This window comes from Pyxicephalus adspersus, chromosome 12 (assembly GCF_032062135.1).
Source record: "Pyxicephalus adspersus chromosome 12, UCB_Pads_2.0, whole genome shotgun sequence".
In the NCBI taxonomy this organism is placed as follows: Eukaryota; Metazoa; Chordata; class Amphibia; order Anura; family Pyxicephalidae; genus Pyxicephalus; species Pyxicephalus adspersus.
The window spans coordinates 48,357,582-48,371,885 of record NC_092869.1 but is presented as its reverse complement, the minus strand read 5'-3'; the positions used below and the strand labels follow the sequence as shown (position 1 = coordinate 48,371,885).

The following is a 14,304-nucleotide window of genomic DNA, read 5'->3' as shown; positions in this document are numbered from 1 at the left end:
ATGGGGCACTATTCACCCCAGTGATTCCAATGATGGGGCGCCATTCACCCTAATGATACCAATGATGGGGCACTATTCACCCTAATGATACCAATGATTGGGCACCATTCACCCTAATGATACCAATCATGGGGCACTATTCATCCTAATGATACCAATCATGGGGCACTATTCACCCCAATGATACCAATGATTAGGCACTATTCACCCTAATGATACCAATGATGGGGCACCATTCACCCTAATTAATCCAATGATGGGGCACTATTCACCCCAATGATTCCAATGATGGGGCACTATTCACCCCAATGATACCAATGATTGGGCACTGTTTCTCCCAGTCATACCAAGGATGATGTGGTTCCTAATGATACCAATGATGGGGCATTATTCACCCTAATGATACCAATGATGGGGCACTATTCACCCTAATGATACCAATGATTGGGCACTGTTTCTCCCAGTCATACCAAGGATGATGTGGTTCCTAATGATACCAATGAAGCGGGCATTATTCTTCACTGATGCCAATGATGGGACACAAGTACTCCAGCTTACACAAACATTAAGCATCACTCCTCCTACTAACAGCTATGATGGGGAACTTCTGCAAAGGGCACAAATGATGGGGCAATAATCTTCCCAATCAGTTTCAGTGATGCCAGAAATGGAGCACTGTGATTCCCCCCACAGGCTCAAGGCCAGTTTTTTCTCCCACAGACCACCACGTCTGGGGCATTGTTCCATCCCACTGATGCTGGGGCATTTTACTTCCTAACTGGGGACAGTCTATTCCTCCAAAGGACGGTAAGCTGGCCCTTTACTCGGAAAGTCCTGGGGGCCCCTGCTATACCTGGACCACACTGTACACAAACAAGCTGGATGAGTCATACAAGTGCAATGGTAACAAGCAATCTGCACAAACCTGATGAGTCACAGCAAATAATATTATATTAGAATTATAGTATAAGTATAACACATAATGCAAAAATGTAGCAAATAAACTAAAATAAATTAGGATTAGTCATACAAATGTAACCATGTGTTCTGCTCACTTTTCTCCACTTTTTTAGAAGTTTCATCTCACCTCCCATTGCATGTTTGTGACAGGAAGTGAAGCAAAATCATGACAATCTGACTTTTACATTATAAAAGCTTGTGGAAAGCTTTCCTAGAAGATGGCAGCTGTGGAAGGGGAGTAACTCCCTAATATCCAACAAGCTCTTATATATATGTGTGTGTTGCAATGCTTTGTGCTGTGTATAAGCAATGCAATGATTTATTATTATTATTATTATTATTATTATTATGAGTTCTGCATGAAATGAACAACCTGCAGTTGGGATACTGAATGAGATTTTTACATTACACCGTATCACCTCCCCCACAGTGTATTCACTGTGACAATTCATTATGTCTTCACTTTAATTTTATTTAACATCCAATTCCAATGGAGAAATAATTTAATCAGCTAAGAGCACCGGACCCGGGCTGTCATATATACCGGCACCTTGTATTGATCCGGTACTTGTACGTCAGTCTTTAGGCCCATATCGTAATTGTGTCTGCAAAGAAAGATTTAATATCTGCATCATAGATGATCCCCGGTATAGAAATAGAAACTATTGTCTGAAAAGCAGGAAACACTAGACACTAAATACACCCAACATTCACACCGTTCACTGCTTTGCATACACTGACATCAGCTCATTTATTTTAGTTGTTAACATGGAACTGAAACTTTCCCACTGCCTCTTAGAAAGAACAATCAACTCACATTGTACCAAAGGAGCTTACTCTCCAATGTTCCATCACATGATATAGCTCTGACATATACAGTGCTGTACAGAGAACACTGAGCCAGTCCCATCAGTCTCTGTACAGAGGAGCTGACACTCTAATGTCCCCCTCACAGTCACACACTATTATTATACATTTATATAGCTCTGACATATACCACAGTGCTGTACAGAGAATATTGAGTCAATGCATCATTCTCTGTACAGAGGAGCTGACACTCTATTATCTGCAGTTCACGGTGAAGGATATTCAAAATCCCTCTAGGAGGGGCATATTTAGTAAACTCTGGAGGGGTGGATTGGGGGAGTAGTTGCCAATGTCCAGCTTTGTAACTGTAATTTCGGGGAATAGAAGCCACCATGGACATTTACAGAAGGCTGGGAGGGTTCTTGGTATTTCCTGTCTCAGTCCCATGATTTAGGGGGTATATGCAGCATTAAAGACTGATCACAGTTTTCATACAGCTTTTGTAGTTGGTGCGGTGGTCCTGTACTACATTCCGTACATTTATCCCAACTTGTCAGTAAAAACCCTTTCTGTGGAGGTGAATCATATTGTGCACAGGGTGGGAAACAATGGGGTCTAGGGATGGGGAGGACGGAGGGGGGAGCTGGATGAGGCCGAATAGGAACATAAGTTCTTCTTTTCCCAGGGTGAGCGGCTTTCTTCATTTGTACGCTCTTTAGATTTTAACATGGTGATGCTGTACTTAGTATTTGTTCATGTTAGCTTTGTTTATGTTTTGAGACATTTATGTTTGAGTTTGGCGTTATATTCATTTTTTTATATATTATATTTTTATGTGTTAGCAAAGTCTTTAACAAAAACAAAATGTACAATGTAATGTCCCCCACAGTCACACACTTTACACATTTATAGATCTCTGACATATACCACAGTGCTGTACAAAGAATAATGAGATATTCACATTAGTTACTGCACCAGAGGAGCTGACACTCTAATGATCTCATCACAGTTGCTTACTAATATTAAACATTTATAGATCTCTGACACATACCGCAGTGCTGTACAGAGATCACTGAGCAATACAGGGTTAATATTTGAGATGAAGCCAACCAATCAGTAGCAGTGTCCAACCAGGAATTTTTTAAAACTTGGTGAAAAGAAGCTGTAGGCGGGTGGTGGCCCCTGTATTGTGACCCAACGGCTGTTTTTGGGTGGTCACTGGAAAGTGCCGGGTGGTGCACCCAGCTAAAAGGGGCCGGGGAGAACACTGGGTGAAAACCCAGGGATTTAAAGAAAAAAATTCAATTGTATAAAACACATTAGAGTCCACGAGGACTTTAGTGGATTTTTTTAGTGGATCTCAAGGGTGCAAAAGGTTTAATGACTCCTGATGGTTCTCAGCTGTCCTGGACCTGTCCCAAAAATGGCCCCCTATCAGCCTCTTCATTTTACTTTTATTCACAGAAAGAAAAATAGTAAGAGGGTAAAATAAAAAAATAAAAGTGATAACCAACCAAATACATAGAACACACAGGGGTGCATTCATAAAGTAGTGAATGTGCCTTTCACCCAACATTTACCAGTTGTAAATCAATCACTGTCACGAAAAAAACAAGTTGACCTGAAAGATTCAACCCAATGAAATGGTGACAGGTGAGTATACATTAGGCCTAATTCTGCTTTAATTTGTGAAATTGAATGTTTCTGAACTGCTAAAACCCTTTTTTTTGTGACAACAAATTGAATATTCATCTAAAATGTATTCCTCTATCACTGATACCTCTTCTGTATTTTTCAGACGCCGGAGGAAATCGAGAGATTAACGGTTGATGAAGACCTCAATGACATTGAAAGAGCGGTTTATCTTCTCAGGTAAGGCCGATTGGTTTTGTTCACCTCTTAGATTGACAATGCATAATGCAGCAAACATAGACTGTGGTGCACTCGCTGCATGCTGGGGAAATACAAGTCTCTGCTGGAGGATTTCCCCTTTGCAGATTCTGATTTATCTATTCTATTTGTAATTGCTCCATGCACACGCTCTGATTCACTTCCCGTTTTTGTCTCCTGGGGAAATGTTGGTATTTTTCGTTTTTATGAAAGAAACAACTCAAAGCAATACTGGCATCACTGGCTAAGCAACGGCTTTATTTGCTGATGATGACATAAAAGATTGCTTCCGTCTTTCAGGTGAACCGTTCTTTGCTAGGAAATTTTTAAAAATTTGCTTGTAAAAAACCCAAAAACAAATGATATTTACCTCAATGTTGAAGAACCCGGTTACCAAGGCAACTGCAACCTTAATATTGGTCGTTTAGGAGTAAACCCCATATGGTCTCTGGGTGCTTTAAATATCTGGTTGTAAATGAATACTAAATTTTACATGTGTCATTTCTTCCCCGTATATAACTTCCCATGCCAAGTTTTACGATAGACCGATGGCGTTTTGTCGTGTTTGCGCTAATGCATGGTATAAAGAAGATATTTTGGTCCAATTCAGCCAATGAATGCCTTTGTTTGATGATATTTAATTTTGTTTTACTAGTTTGTGGAACTGCTGTGGCTTGTTGCCATTTATAGGTAAGTTCTGCTAGTAAATTAAAGAGTTATGGAGTCCTTTTGTTAAAAATGAAATACAGCGGCAATGCTTCTGCTTATTGTGGGTTTGGTCCTGGTCCAGCATTCGGCAGACGCCAGTCCCCCAATATAACGCCGCACTCTTCACCTATAACCGCTCAGCCTTGGAAGGCTAGTTGCACCGTCCCAGCACTTGGGTGCTCCCAGGACTTCTGTACACAAAGGATGGCGTCTGGGGAAGGGCTGGGCCAGGGGCCCAGAGATAATGCAAGGATTCCAGCAGAGACAAGTCCAGGATACAGAGCCGAGGGCATACACAGGTAATCAGTCCACCAAATGAGGTATCCAAGGGTAAGGACAAAGCCGGGATGCTGAGAAGGTTCATCTCAGGCTGCACGGCTATAGGGAAGCAGGGGATCCCGCAATCCGTAGGGCAGACAACTTATTTCTTCATCTCCCTGGTGTGACATACTGCGGGGGTGCACGGCGCAGGATCGGCCAGATAGACGTCTTCCACCATTGTGATGATTGAATTCTGCTCCCAGCCTGGGGGTTTTCTGTAATTCCTCTTCCAGGTTTCTGTAATCTGTTTCTGCTATGAGTGGCTACGTTGCCTGAAAGAGGCCCCTGGAGCCCTATGTAGCCACCCTTAGTTTACATGAGCGGCTGAATGCAGGTTTTCCTGCGTCGCCTAGGCCAAGGCAAGTCAAAAGGAATGCCAGAGAGATTTACATGAGTGGTGGTATCAGCGTTTGTATGATGCGTTTAGTATCACAGGTATTGATTGAGTCACATGAATCATTTTGTCAGTAAACGTTTTGAACCATTTCAGCTCTTTTTGGCGATTGTTTAGTGGTACAGCAGACAGGAAATTACATTGAATCCTTTAGTTAATAGAAAGTCCCCTCCCCATTAGCTGGTATGTGCACATTGGCGTGATTATTGTAAAAACAATGGAATAACATTGGGAAAATGCTGAGGTTTCTGGCTGTGTTGCAGCTAAATGACAAACTTGTGTGAACAAAGCCGTATCAGCTCACTTTCAGCCAAGATTGCAGCCCGACATGACAGCGCTCTGAGCACCAACACCCACAGGTAGAACTAAAGCCCAGAAAATAAACCAATCCCCAGCTTCTCATCCAGGGATTGGTCGTCAGTGGCCCTAAAAACAGCTGTGGGCGGAGACAGGTGAAACTCAATGCTGTGCATGCATGTGCTTGGCTTTTGTGGTGCTAAGGATTATGGGAAATGTAGAGCAGCTGCAGGTGGAGTTGTGAGCGTTGTATGAACGTGTGCCATGCACAGAAAGTTTGGTGACTGCTCTGGGCGAATAGAAGCAGCTTTATGGCAGCAATTTGTAAATGATTGCCTACATTTTGGAGTACGTTTGCACAAAAAATGTAAAAAAACAAAGAGAGTAATGTTACATTCCACACCTGGTGTGAGCTTAGTCAAGGGACTGAGGGTGAGAATGGTTCTGTGAAAACCTGCAGATAGAAGCTGACAATTTCCTTTTGAAGTTCCAACACATCTTCACTTCATTCTCTTCTTCCGAAATGCTTCTGTGTTCCTCAAGTCACAAATAACCAAGTTATGAACAAAACTAAAATATGTTCTCCTAGATAGGTGGATGAGTCATTGGTGAGAGAAACGGGCCTCTTCCTGCAGAACCTTTTATTCACTTTTCTTAGTAGCTGAGTGCATTTCTAGAACATCAGCAGGTATTTTCTGTGCTCTCCAGGTTATTAAAGGATAAAATATGGGGAAATGTATTGCAGAGATATACTGAATTGTTTTTGCCTTGACATACGCTGTAAGCACAGTTCATTTATGGTTTTATAAAATGAGAATTAGGTATAGGTAATTGTATTCAGGCAGAAAAAAATAGATTTCATGGGCCCTGGTATGGAAGAGATAGAAATAGTTGCCCGGATCAGAATGATGATTAGAAGACTTTCCAGAATTCTGTCCATCCAGCTCTGAGATGTACAAAAACCTACAGCCAGCCTTGTGACCTGAGATGTGTCTGCTGCAGGTATGTAACACAGCTAGGTCACCTCCCCGCCCCCAGAAATGCTGAAATTCATACAGATTGTTGGTGATTGTGAAAATGTAGCATCAAGTCCAGTGATCTCCCCGGATCCTTTTAGCTGGGTGCACCACCCGGCACTTTTCAGTACTCACCCAGCTGTTTTCCGGATGTTGCTGAAAAGCTAAGTCACAATACCGGGGCACAGGAGAGTTTGTGTAAAATATATACCGGTAGTTACCTAGTTATATAGCTTCATACCAAGTCAAGCTGAAAAAAGTCCATGAAGCTTAACCACTAGAGAAAAAAGACGAAGATGATAGAAAAATAGGACCTAGTGACGGGATTGCATTAGAAAGCTGCAACAAAGTATGAGGAGCTGAATGGATTCCTATGGCTTCTGTAGGAAGGAAAGATGTGATGCCAGATTCAGAGGGGATTTGGCATCATTTACCTCAACTTCACCTGAAAAAAAGGATTAAAGGGCCTGGATAGGCCCATATGTAATTGTGTCACCTGCGGACCTATTAGGGATCCAGGCCCATGGTGTCCTGGAAGGAATGGGTGGGCCAGGTATTTCATTCCATTTCCAGGGCCATTCTCAATTTCTGGCCTGGAAGTGGGGATGGAATGGTTGGGCATGATTTTGAAGAAAAAATATGTTTGTGTCCACAAATTCCCAGCAATTCAGCTCCCTGCACCTCCTGCCATTGTGTCAGTTAGGGCCCTGAAGAAGGTGGGCAGCCTAGGCAATCGCCAAGTTTACCCCCCTCCCCCCAAAACCAGTCCTGGATATGGTGTACACAATAGTGGGGGACGGTTTTGGTCAAAAAGGGACCCTGGGCCATAATTGAACAGCAATCCAGCTCCTTGCACCACCTGCCATTCTAGCAATGAAGAAGGTGGGCATTTTCCCCCAGAACTGGTCCTGGCTGTGGCGCACCTGGGCATTAAATTTAGCAGCTATGGTGGTAGTTTTCACCGAATCATTATATAGTCAGATGGTGCTGGAAAGATGAACACACTGGTGGGTGAATGTGAATACGTGTGAGTGACATTACACCCCTCACATTATGTGCTGTAACACAATCAGCACATGCCGCTTCCTCCTCTGTCAGTTTTAGTGCTCCATTACTCACTTTTAGTGCTGAAACCGGTAAATGTGACAAAGCAGCGGGTCGGCCTTATCCGGGGATTATTAAACACTTCAACCTCCTGTTGCATGGAAACAGCTTTTTTACATTTTTAGATAATATGTATGAAGATGCAAAGAACGATATTTTTAGATCAGTCAGTGCACGAAACGCTTGGAATGTTACAGACGTTGTGTGTTTTATAGACATTCCCCGGAGATATTGGGCAGGGATTTGTATTTTATTCCGTATATTCGGATATCTGACCACACCAGGCAATGGCTGAGCTTCTGTTGGGATCATTGCAGGCTGGGAATATTTTATTGAAAATACAGATTTAAGTAAAGCAAAGCTTATACTGGCTGAGGAAGAAGCAGCTTAAAAAGTCAAACAGTTTTTCTGCAGTCTCATTTTCTGAACAAGGAACATGGTAATAGGAAAGATAAAGTTATGAGTCTGCTGCTTCTCCTTGCAATGCCCAGTTAAAGAGTAGGGAAAGGACAAGACCGGTAGCTGTCCCTCCTAAATTATTTCAGAAAGGGACAATGTCCCTTCTGCAATATTCTGATCGCTGCTGGTTCCTGACAACAAAGCTGAGCTGTAGATGCAAAGCGAGTGCAAGGGACCCCACACAGGTTACGTCATCCCTGGCCAATCAGGATGGCCGGAGATCGTCCTTGGGAAGAGGAAGAGAAGAAAAATGGTGGCTCCTTTCAATGGTCTGTGGACAGGTGAGTCACCCGGCTTTCTTTCCGCTTTAACTGCGGCAGAAACAAATCAGATCTAAAGCTACACTACATGCTGACTTTTCACAGAAACAAGATCTAGAATGTGTACAGTGGTCCCCCGTGATCGTTCATCAAATCGCCAAGTGGGGACAACGTCTGTACATTCCAATGTAGTAGAGCACAGTGGGGTGCTGCTTGCTCCCCGTCCATAGCCCTGTGTGTTTAGTGCTCCTTCTTTCTCCAGTCACCGAAAATGATTGGATTGTTTCCTGGGACAGAAATCTGACGTCTGTACAGGGCTGTATAAGGCATTGAATGTTTCCGTCCCCATATCATTGGTTTGGTATTGGCAGCTGCCAGTATATGATGTGGGGGGTTTACCTGGCTTTACCCCATAGCTAAAATGCTACAAACGCTTGCTCACCCCAGGCAAATGCTACAAAAGAGATTTCTAACTCAATCCAGCATCTCAAATCACTGGAGAATAATTCCAGCTTGCTAAGCAGATGGAACCAGTGGCTCCCTGTGAATTAGGAAACGCATGTAGCATGCAGTGCTGGGGTTTAGATCACATGATTAGAACATTGAGTGAATAAGTGAGACTAAACATTACATGCTTCATTATTCCTCCTGCTCCTAGAGATTCATCGCTAGAGATTTCAGTACCATGATTACCATCTAAATCCAAAAATGGCAAATTCTAACAGCATATAGAAGCAACATGATAGAAAGAACTTCTTATGTGCTTGCACACTGCACTACACCTTATTTCCTCTTTAGATGCAACCTGTGGGGGAGGGGGTGAGTGGTATGTACATTACCTTGTGTCCACATAAGGAGGGACAGGTGTTGTAGTCTCAGATGTATTCAGCAATTGCTGGGCCTTAAACCTAGAAAACTAAAAAGCAGGAAAGGTCCTATAGCTGCACAACTGCACAGTGGGGTTCTTTTATATAAAAGGTTCTATTCTAAAGGGGATACTTACATCAGTCATCATGATTGCTCTGAGAACTTTCCTTGTGCAATTCTGGCTTTAGTTGGGCTTTAAGCTGCTAAAAGCACTTATGTTGTCATGGGCTATTGAGGTGAGCAAGAAATAAATCAGCTACTTTGCTTGGCCCTTAGTATGGTAAGTGCCGCTTCACATACCTGCCTTAGAAGATTCTAAATGCAGGTTGTTTGGACACATTGGTGCTGATTTATTAAAGCTCTCCAAGGCAAGAGAGGATACATTTTCTTCAGTGAACCGGGGTGATCCAGAAAAGCTGAAATCCACTCAGGTCCACTAATGAAAGTGTATTCTTTCCAGCCTTGGGGAGCTTTAATAAATCAAACCCGTTGCCACCCCTCTCCAAGGTTGCTGCTGCTTTGCTTTATTTCCAGTGCAGCATGTTGGAATTTTAGGAAGGAAACCTGGTGCAATTATAAAGAATGCTTTGAGCATGTTGCATTAACATATCCATTGCCACACATGCAGCAAGCAAGAGTGCATGAAGTGTAGCCAGAATATTTGTACCTCTCACAGACATGGTCCAGTGTTGTCACCATTAGGGAACTTGCCCTGAAAAATGCCATCTGGCTATCGCTGGGCTATGTAGAGATTTAAAGCGTACCTAAACCCAACGTTCTTACTTTGCATAGAAGCGTAGACAACCCTTCCTAATAAAGTACAAATGTTGCACCCTGGGAGGCTCTGGCCGCTCCTTCTGCGCATGCCCGAGATCATGGCATTTTTTTCACCAAGGGGAAAGAGATGCCAATCTCACGCATGCGCAGCGAGATCGCTGCCAATCTCACACTGCACAGGGTGACGTAGCAAGAAGACGGAAGAAAAGGCAGAAAATGGCGGCATCCGAAGGAAGAGGAATTCCAAGACGACCGCATCGTGGGAAGGACCAGCGACATCGAGGGATCTGTGGGATTAAAAGTAAGTGTGATTTTTTTTATTTTTAGTTTAGTTCTGCTTTAAGATTTGTGTTGCTGGAAATGATCTTTCACTATGATTTCTGGTGACAGATGAACGAGCTCTGTACACACAACTCCTGTTCTGTTCTATTGAGAGTGGACGCAGGAGGATGAGGGAGCGGCACCCTGCTGTGCTCTCCTCCATTACCGTGCATTGCAGTCATTCTGGATTATTGTTCATTGATCCCCTGCAGCAAATGCTGTACACACAGATTCTCACCCTAGATGTCTCCGGCGACCATTATCTGATGTGTCTACACAGCCTGGGTGGCTTCAAAGATGCTGCAGGAGGTCAGCAGCACTGAGAATAATACAAGGAATGCCAATTCTTGTTTGGGAGGTTTACCACTACTTTTAACAAATAATATTGCAGGCTAATTTATTAAATGAGTATCAAATTGTGTGAATATTCCAATCATGCAAAAATCACATTCACTTGGAACACAAATCGGAAAAACCTTGATTAGATAATAGAAGGAAATATACAAAACGTAAAAGGTTCCCCTCAGGGTAGCCATCAATTATTGGGACTTTTAAGATCCAAGAGCATAAAAATGGTTTTATACAAGAATATAAAATCAAAATACAGCTTTATTCAAAAAATCACTCATTAAAATATATAGCACAATAAAAGCAATAGAAGTACAGCACTCATGTGGATCCTCTTGGGGAAAACTCTCTCAATGATGTATTCCAGAGCCTATGGAGTGCTAATGGCCACCTATGTGTTCTTCTCCCATAGATTGGTAAATAAGTCACCGCAGGGAAGCACAAGAAGGGTAGGCTTCCTAGTCTCATGATTGTGGTGCCACGATGGAAAGTTAGAGTCCTCTGCCTATGTCAGGCTAATTGATGGGAATATGCACTTTTTTTTAGTAATTCTTCCCCCATGTGATATAAATTACGTGATTGGTCACCAGTAATTCTAGTTGCACAATTGTATGATTGGAAGTCATCGGTGTCTGTTGCCAGTCTTTGGGTGCTTCTATTTTGGAGCTAATTGGCATGAATTAGTCATTTCAGCAATAACATGAACCCATTTCTCCCCCTTGGTATACATGGACCCTAATTTCCCTGCTATTGCCATGGAGGTACCGAGCAGCACAGCCCACATCCAGGTCACCGCGCAGCACGCTGGTTGCATTGAAGTGCCTTGTTCCCAAGGAGATGTTTTTTTGTTTACACACAGTGACCAGCACGGCTTACTACGGGCCCATTGTTCTTCACATAATAAGTCAGCTATTTGCAGAAATGTTTGTGAGTGTTTGACGAGCGCCGGCCCTGTCATGGAGGGCAGCTGACTTTGTGAATGGACGGATCCTGCCCTTGTCACCTCGTCCTCATGTTTACACTGAGCGTGATTTACCTCCTGGCCTTCACAAATGACGCTTTATTTTTCATTTAGAAACAATCAGACGATAATCTACGGCACGCTCATACATTTTATAGCTACGTGTGACTTGTGGCTTCATCGCAGGAAAGATTTCATTTTCCAATGGTTATAAAGTTCTATGTTCAATTTACTATTTTAATATCTTTTCTAATATTGTTGTTTTTTTTATTTGCAATTTTCAATAAAATAATTATTGGTGCTCCTGCCATAAATATCGATATTCGGCCACTTCTTGTTATAGGGTGACAATTGTCAGATAATAAAAGTGGCCATTACAATGCACAGAGCTTGTGTTAGGGTGTCATTAGCTGTGCAATATTATTATTATTATTATTACATGGTATTTATATAGCGCTGACGTATTACTCAGCGCTGTACAAAGTCCATTGGCATGTGACTAGCTGTCCCTCAGAGAAGCTCACAATCCAATGCCCCCCCCAAAGTTATCCGTCCTTAATATAGTCTAAGGGTAATTTATGGGGGAAGCCAATTACCCTAGCTGAATGTTTGTGTAATTGTGCCCAAATGCCTGTCACTTCTTCGGAAGCAAAAGTAATCCTGCAAAGTACAAATCTCATCTATTCCCCTTGTTGGAAGTCCAGCCTGGGTGACAACTATAGCTAACTCCATAAATGCACTGGAGAAGTAAATGTAGCCAAGGACATGACTTGTGTTATTCACTGGATCACCAGAAGAAAATAAAGGGAAAAGCTTGGAAAGGAATCCTAAAGCATCCAACACATCTTACAACTAGTAAACTACAATATAGTTTTCATAGATTTCTATCATCACTTGAAGTTATCCAACAAACATAAAGGTTGGGTCTCAGACTCATCAAATATTGATTGGTACAAACCACAGACATCAAAAATAAAAATGAGAGAAAAAGACTGCACGCCTCTGTTATCAGAATTCCAAATCTAAATTTGGACCCAGAGCTGCAAAGGCCGGAGTGCTAACCACTGAGCCACCATGCTGCCTATCCCATTAGGAGACCTTTGTGTGCAGACTGGCAGCGGATGGAACACCAGAGCCAAGATTTCTATACCTACCTATACTTTCTACAGCCCCTGAACCATAACCGCTTCATTTCTTCCTTCCTGCTGCAGCCATTGGACCTTTCCAGAGGGTGAAGTACCTGTAAACCCCCCCTTAATCTTTATAGTGGGCCACTAATTTATGATCAGTATGGAAGTCAGTAACGTCAATGGCTGCAAGCTTGTTGTGGGCCATTGGCATGGTAAGCATTAAAGCCAGGATTGAGCAGGAATACCTACACAGTCTCTTCCCTATCATGCAGAACATAGGTCTCCTGTCCTTATCATTGCCTTCTCACGTGGGTTGTGTTTCATTTTGATTGAGCCGGTGATGGCCGCAGTAACTGCAGCATTATTTCCATCTCTGCATTGTGATAATCATTAAACACATCTTCAGTTACACTTTTGTTTAAAGAGCAGCAGAATGGATATTGTTTGTCACCATTTCTCTTTGCTTATAACACTGTAACCTATAATTAGTGGTGAGTCTGTATTTCATTTGCAGCTCACAGAACGTCTGCATGGAAACAAGAGAGAAGGCTGTGCACTCTCCCTGCGAGCTATGAGAGTTCTTGGTTACCAATCCTTTTACATTAATTCCGGGGTCACATCAGTTTTAAAGTGAAGCTAGGCCACCTCGGATCCCCAGGAATGTTCACGTGCAAGTACACCCGACCCCGTATGTTACCCCCCTAGGATAACATTCAAGGGGCACATGATATACCCCACAGACAATTACTTGTCCTTTGTACCATCAGAGGCGGACAGGGAGGAGATTTGGGAACCCTGCACAAATATAAAAGGGGTGATAATAGGTAATGTGTTACTTTGCCCAGTAATGTGCGTTATGTTAAAGCATCCCAATAATTGTGAACGTCCCCACCTGTACATTGAGGAGCACTGGGAAGATGCCACTGTGCACAATTCAAAATGAATTGCGTCACATTATTGTGCATTTATAGGAATATTTCACACATCCTACACTGGCGGGCTAACAGATCCCATTTAAAATTAATCCGCATGCTTCATAGGGTCGTCATGTAACTAAAGCAATTAGGTTGGTAAATAGGAATGAGAGAAGGAAATCAGCTTTACAGAGTGAAATACCAGGAATTTCCCACTAACATTGTCTGATGGCCATGTACAATAGAACTTGTTTGTCCTGTTCATCCCAGACAGCAAATACGAAAACCCCAGGGGGCACTTGTGATGGCTTCCAGTGAACTCATTAAATCTTTTTGGTGCTTTAGAATACAATCAATTAACATAACACTGGGTATTTTGTACAGGTATGCTTGAGATCTGATGACTTTTATAAAGGATTATGTACTGGTGCTATCAATCTATTAAAAGCTAATTCCATCTGTACTCTGTCTGTCTTTGTTTTACAATTGCCCCTTTTTCAGTTCTGTTTAATACCTTTCTTCTGTCTCCTAAATCCCCACTACTCCCGCACCATTCCATATCTCCCTTCCTATTGTGTGTTCCTTCCCCCATCTCCTAGATTGTAAGCTCTTCGGGGCGGGGTCCTCTCCTCCTGTGTCACTGTTTGTGTCTGTCATTTAGAACCCTCTTTTTAATGTACATCACTGCATATTATTTAGGTGCTATAAAAATCCTGTTTATTAATAATAATAATAATAATAATAATAATAATAATAATAACAATAATAAT

At 42.4% G+C, this 14,304-nt stretch overlaps 1 protein-coding gene across 1 annotated transcript in view; it reads left to right on the top strand.

The window, feature by feature from the left end:
* The window catches only part of LOC140341684 (serine/threonine-protein phosphatase 4 regulatory subunit 4-like), a gene marked incomplete in the record, with an annotated part of 42,151 nt that overhangs the window by 2,092 nt on the left and 25,755 nt on the right, over nucleotides 1-14,304 (top strand). The window contains 1 exon segment of the mRNA XM_072427539.1: nucleotides 3,566-3,639. Within this exon segment, the coding sequence (XP_072283640.1) occupies nucleotides 3,566-3,639 (74 nt within the window).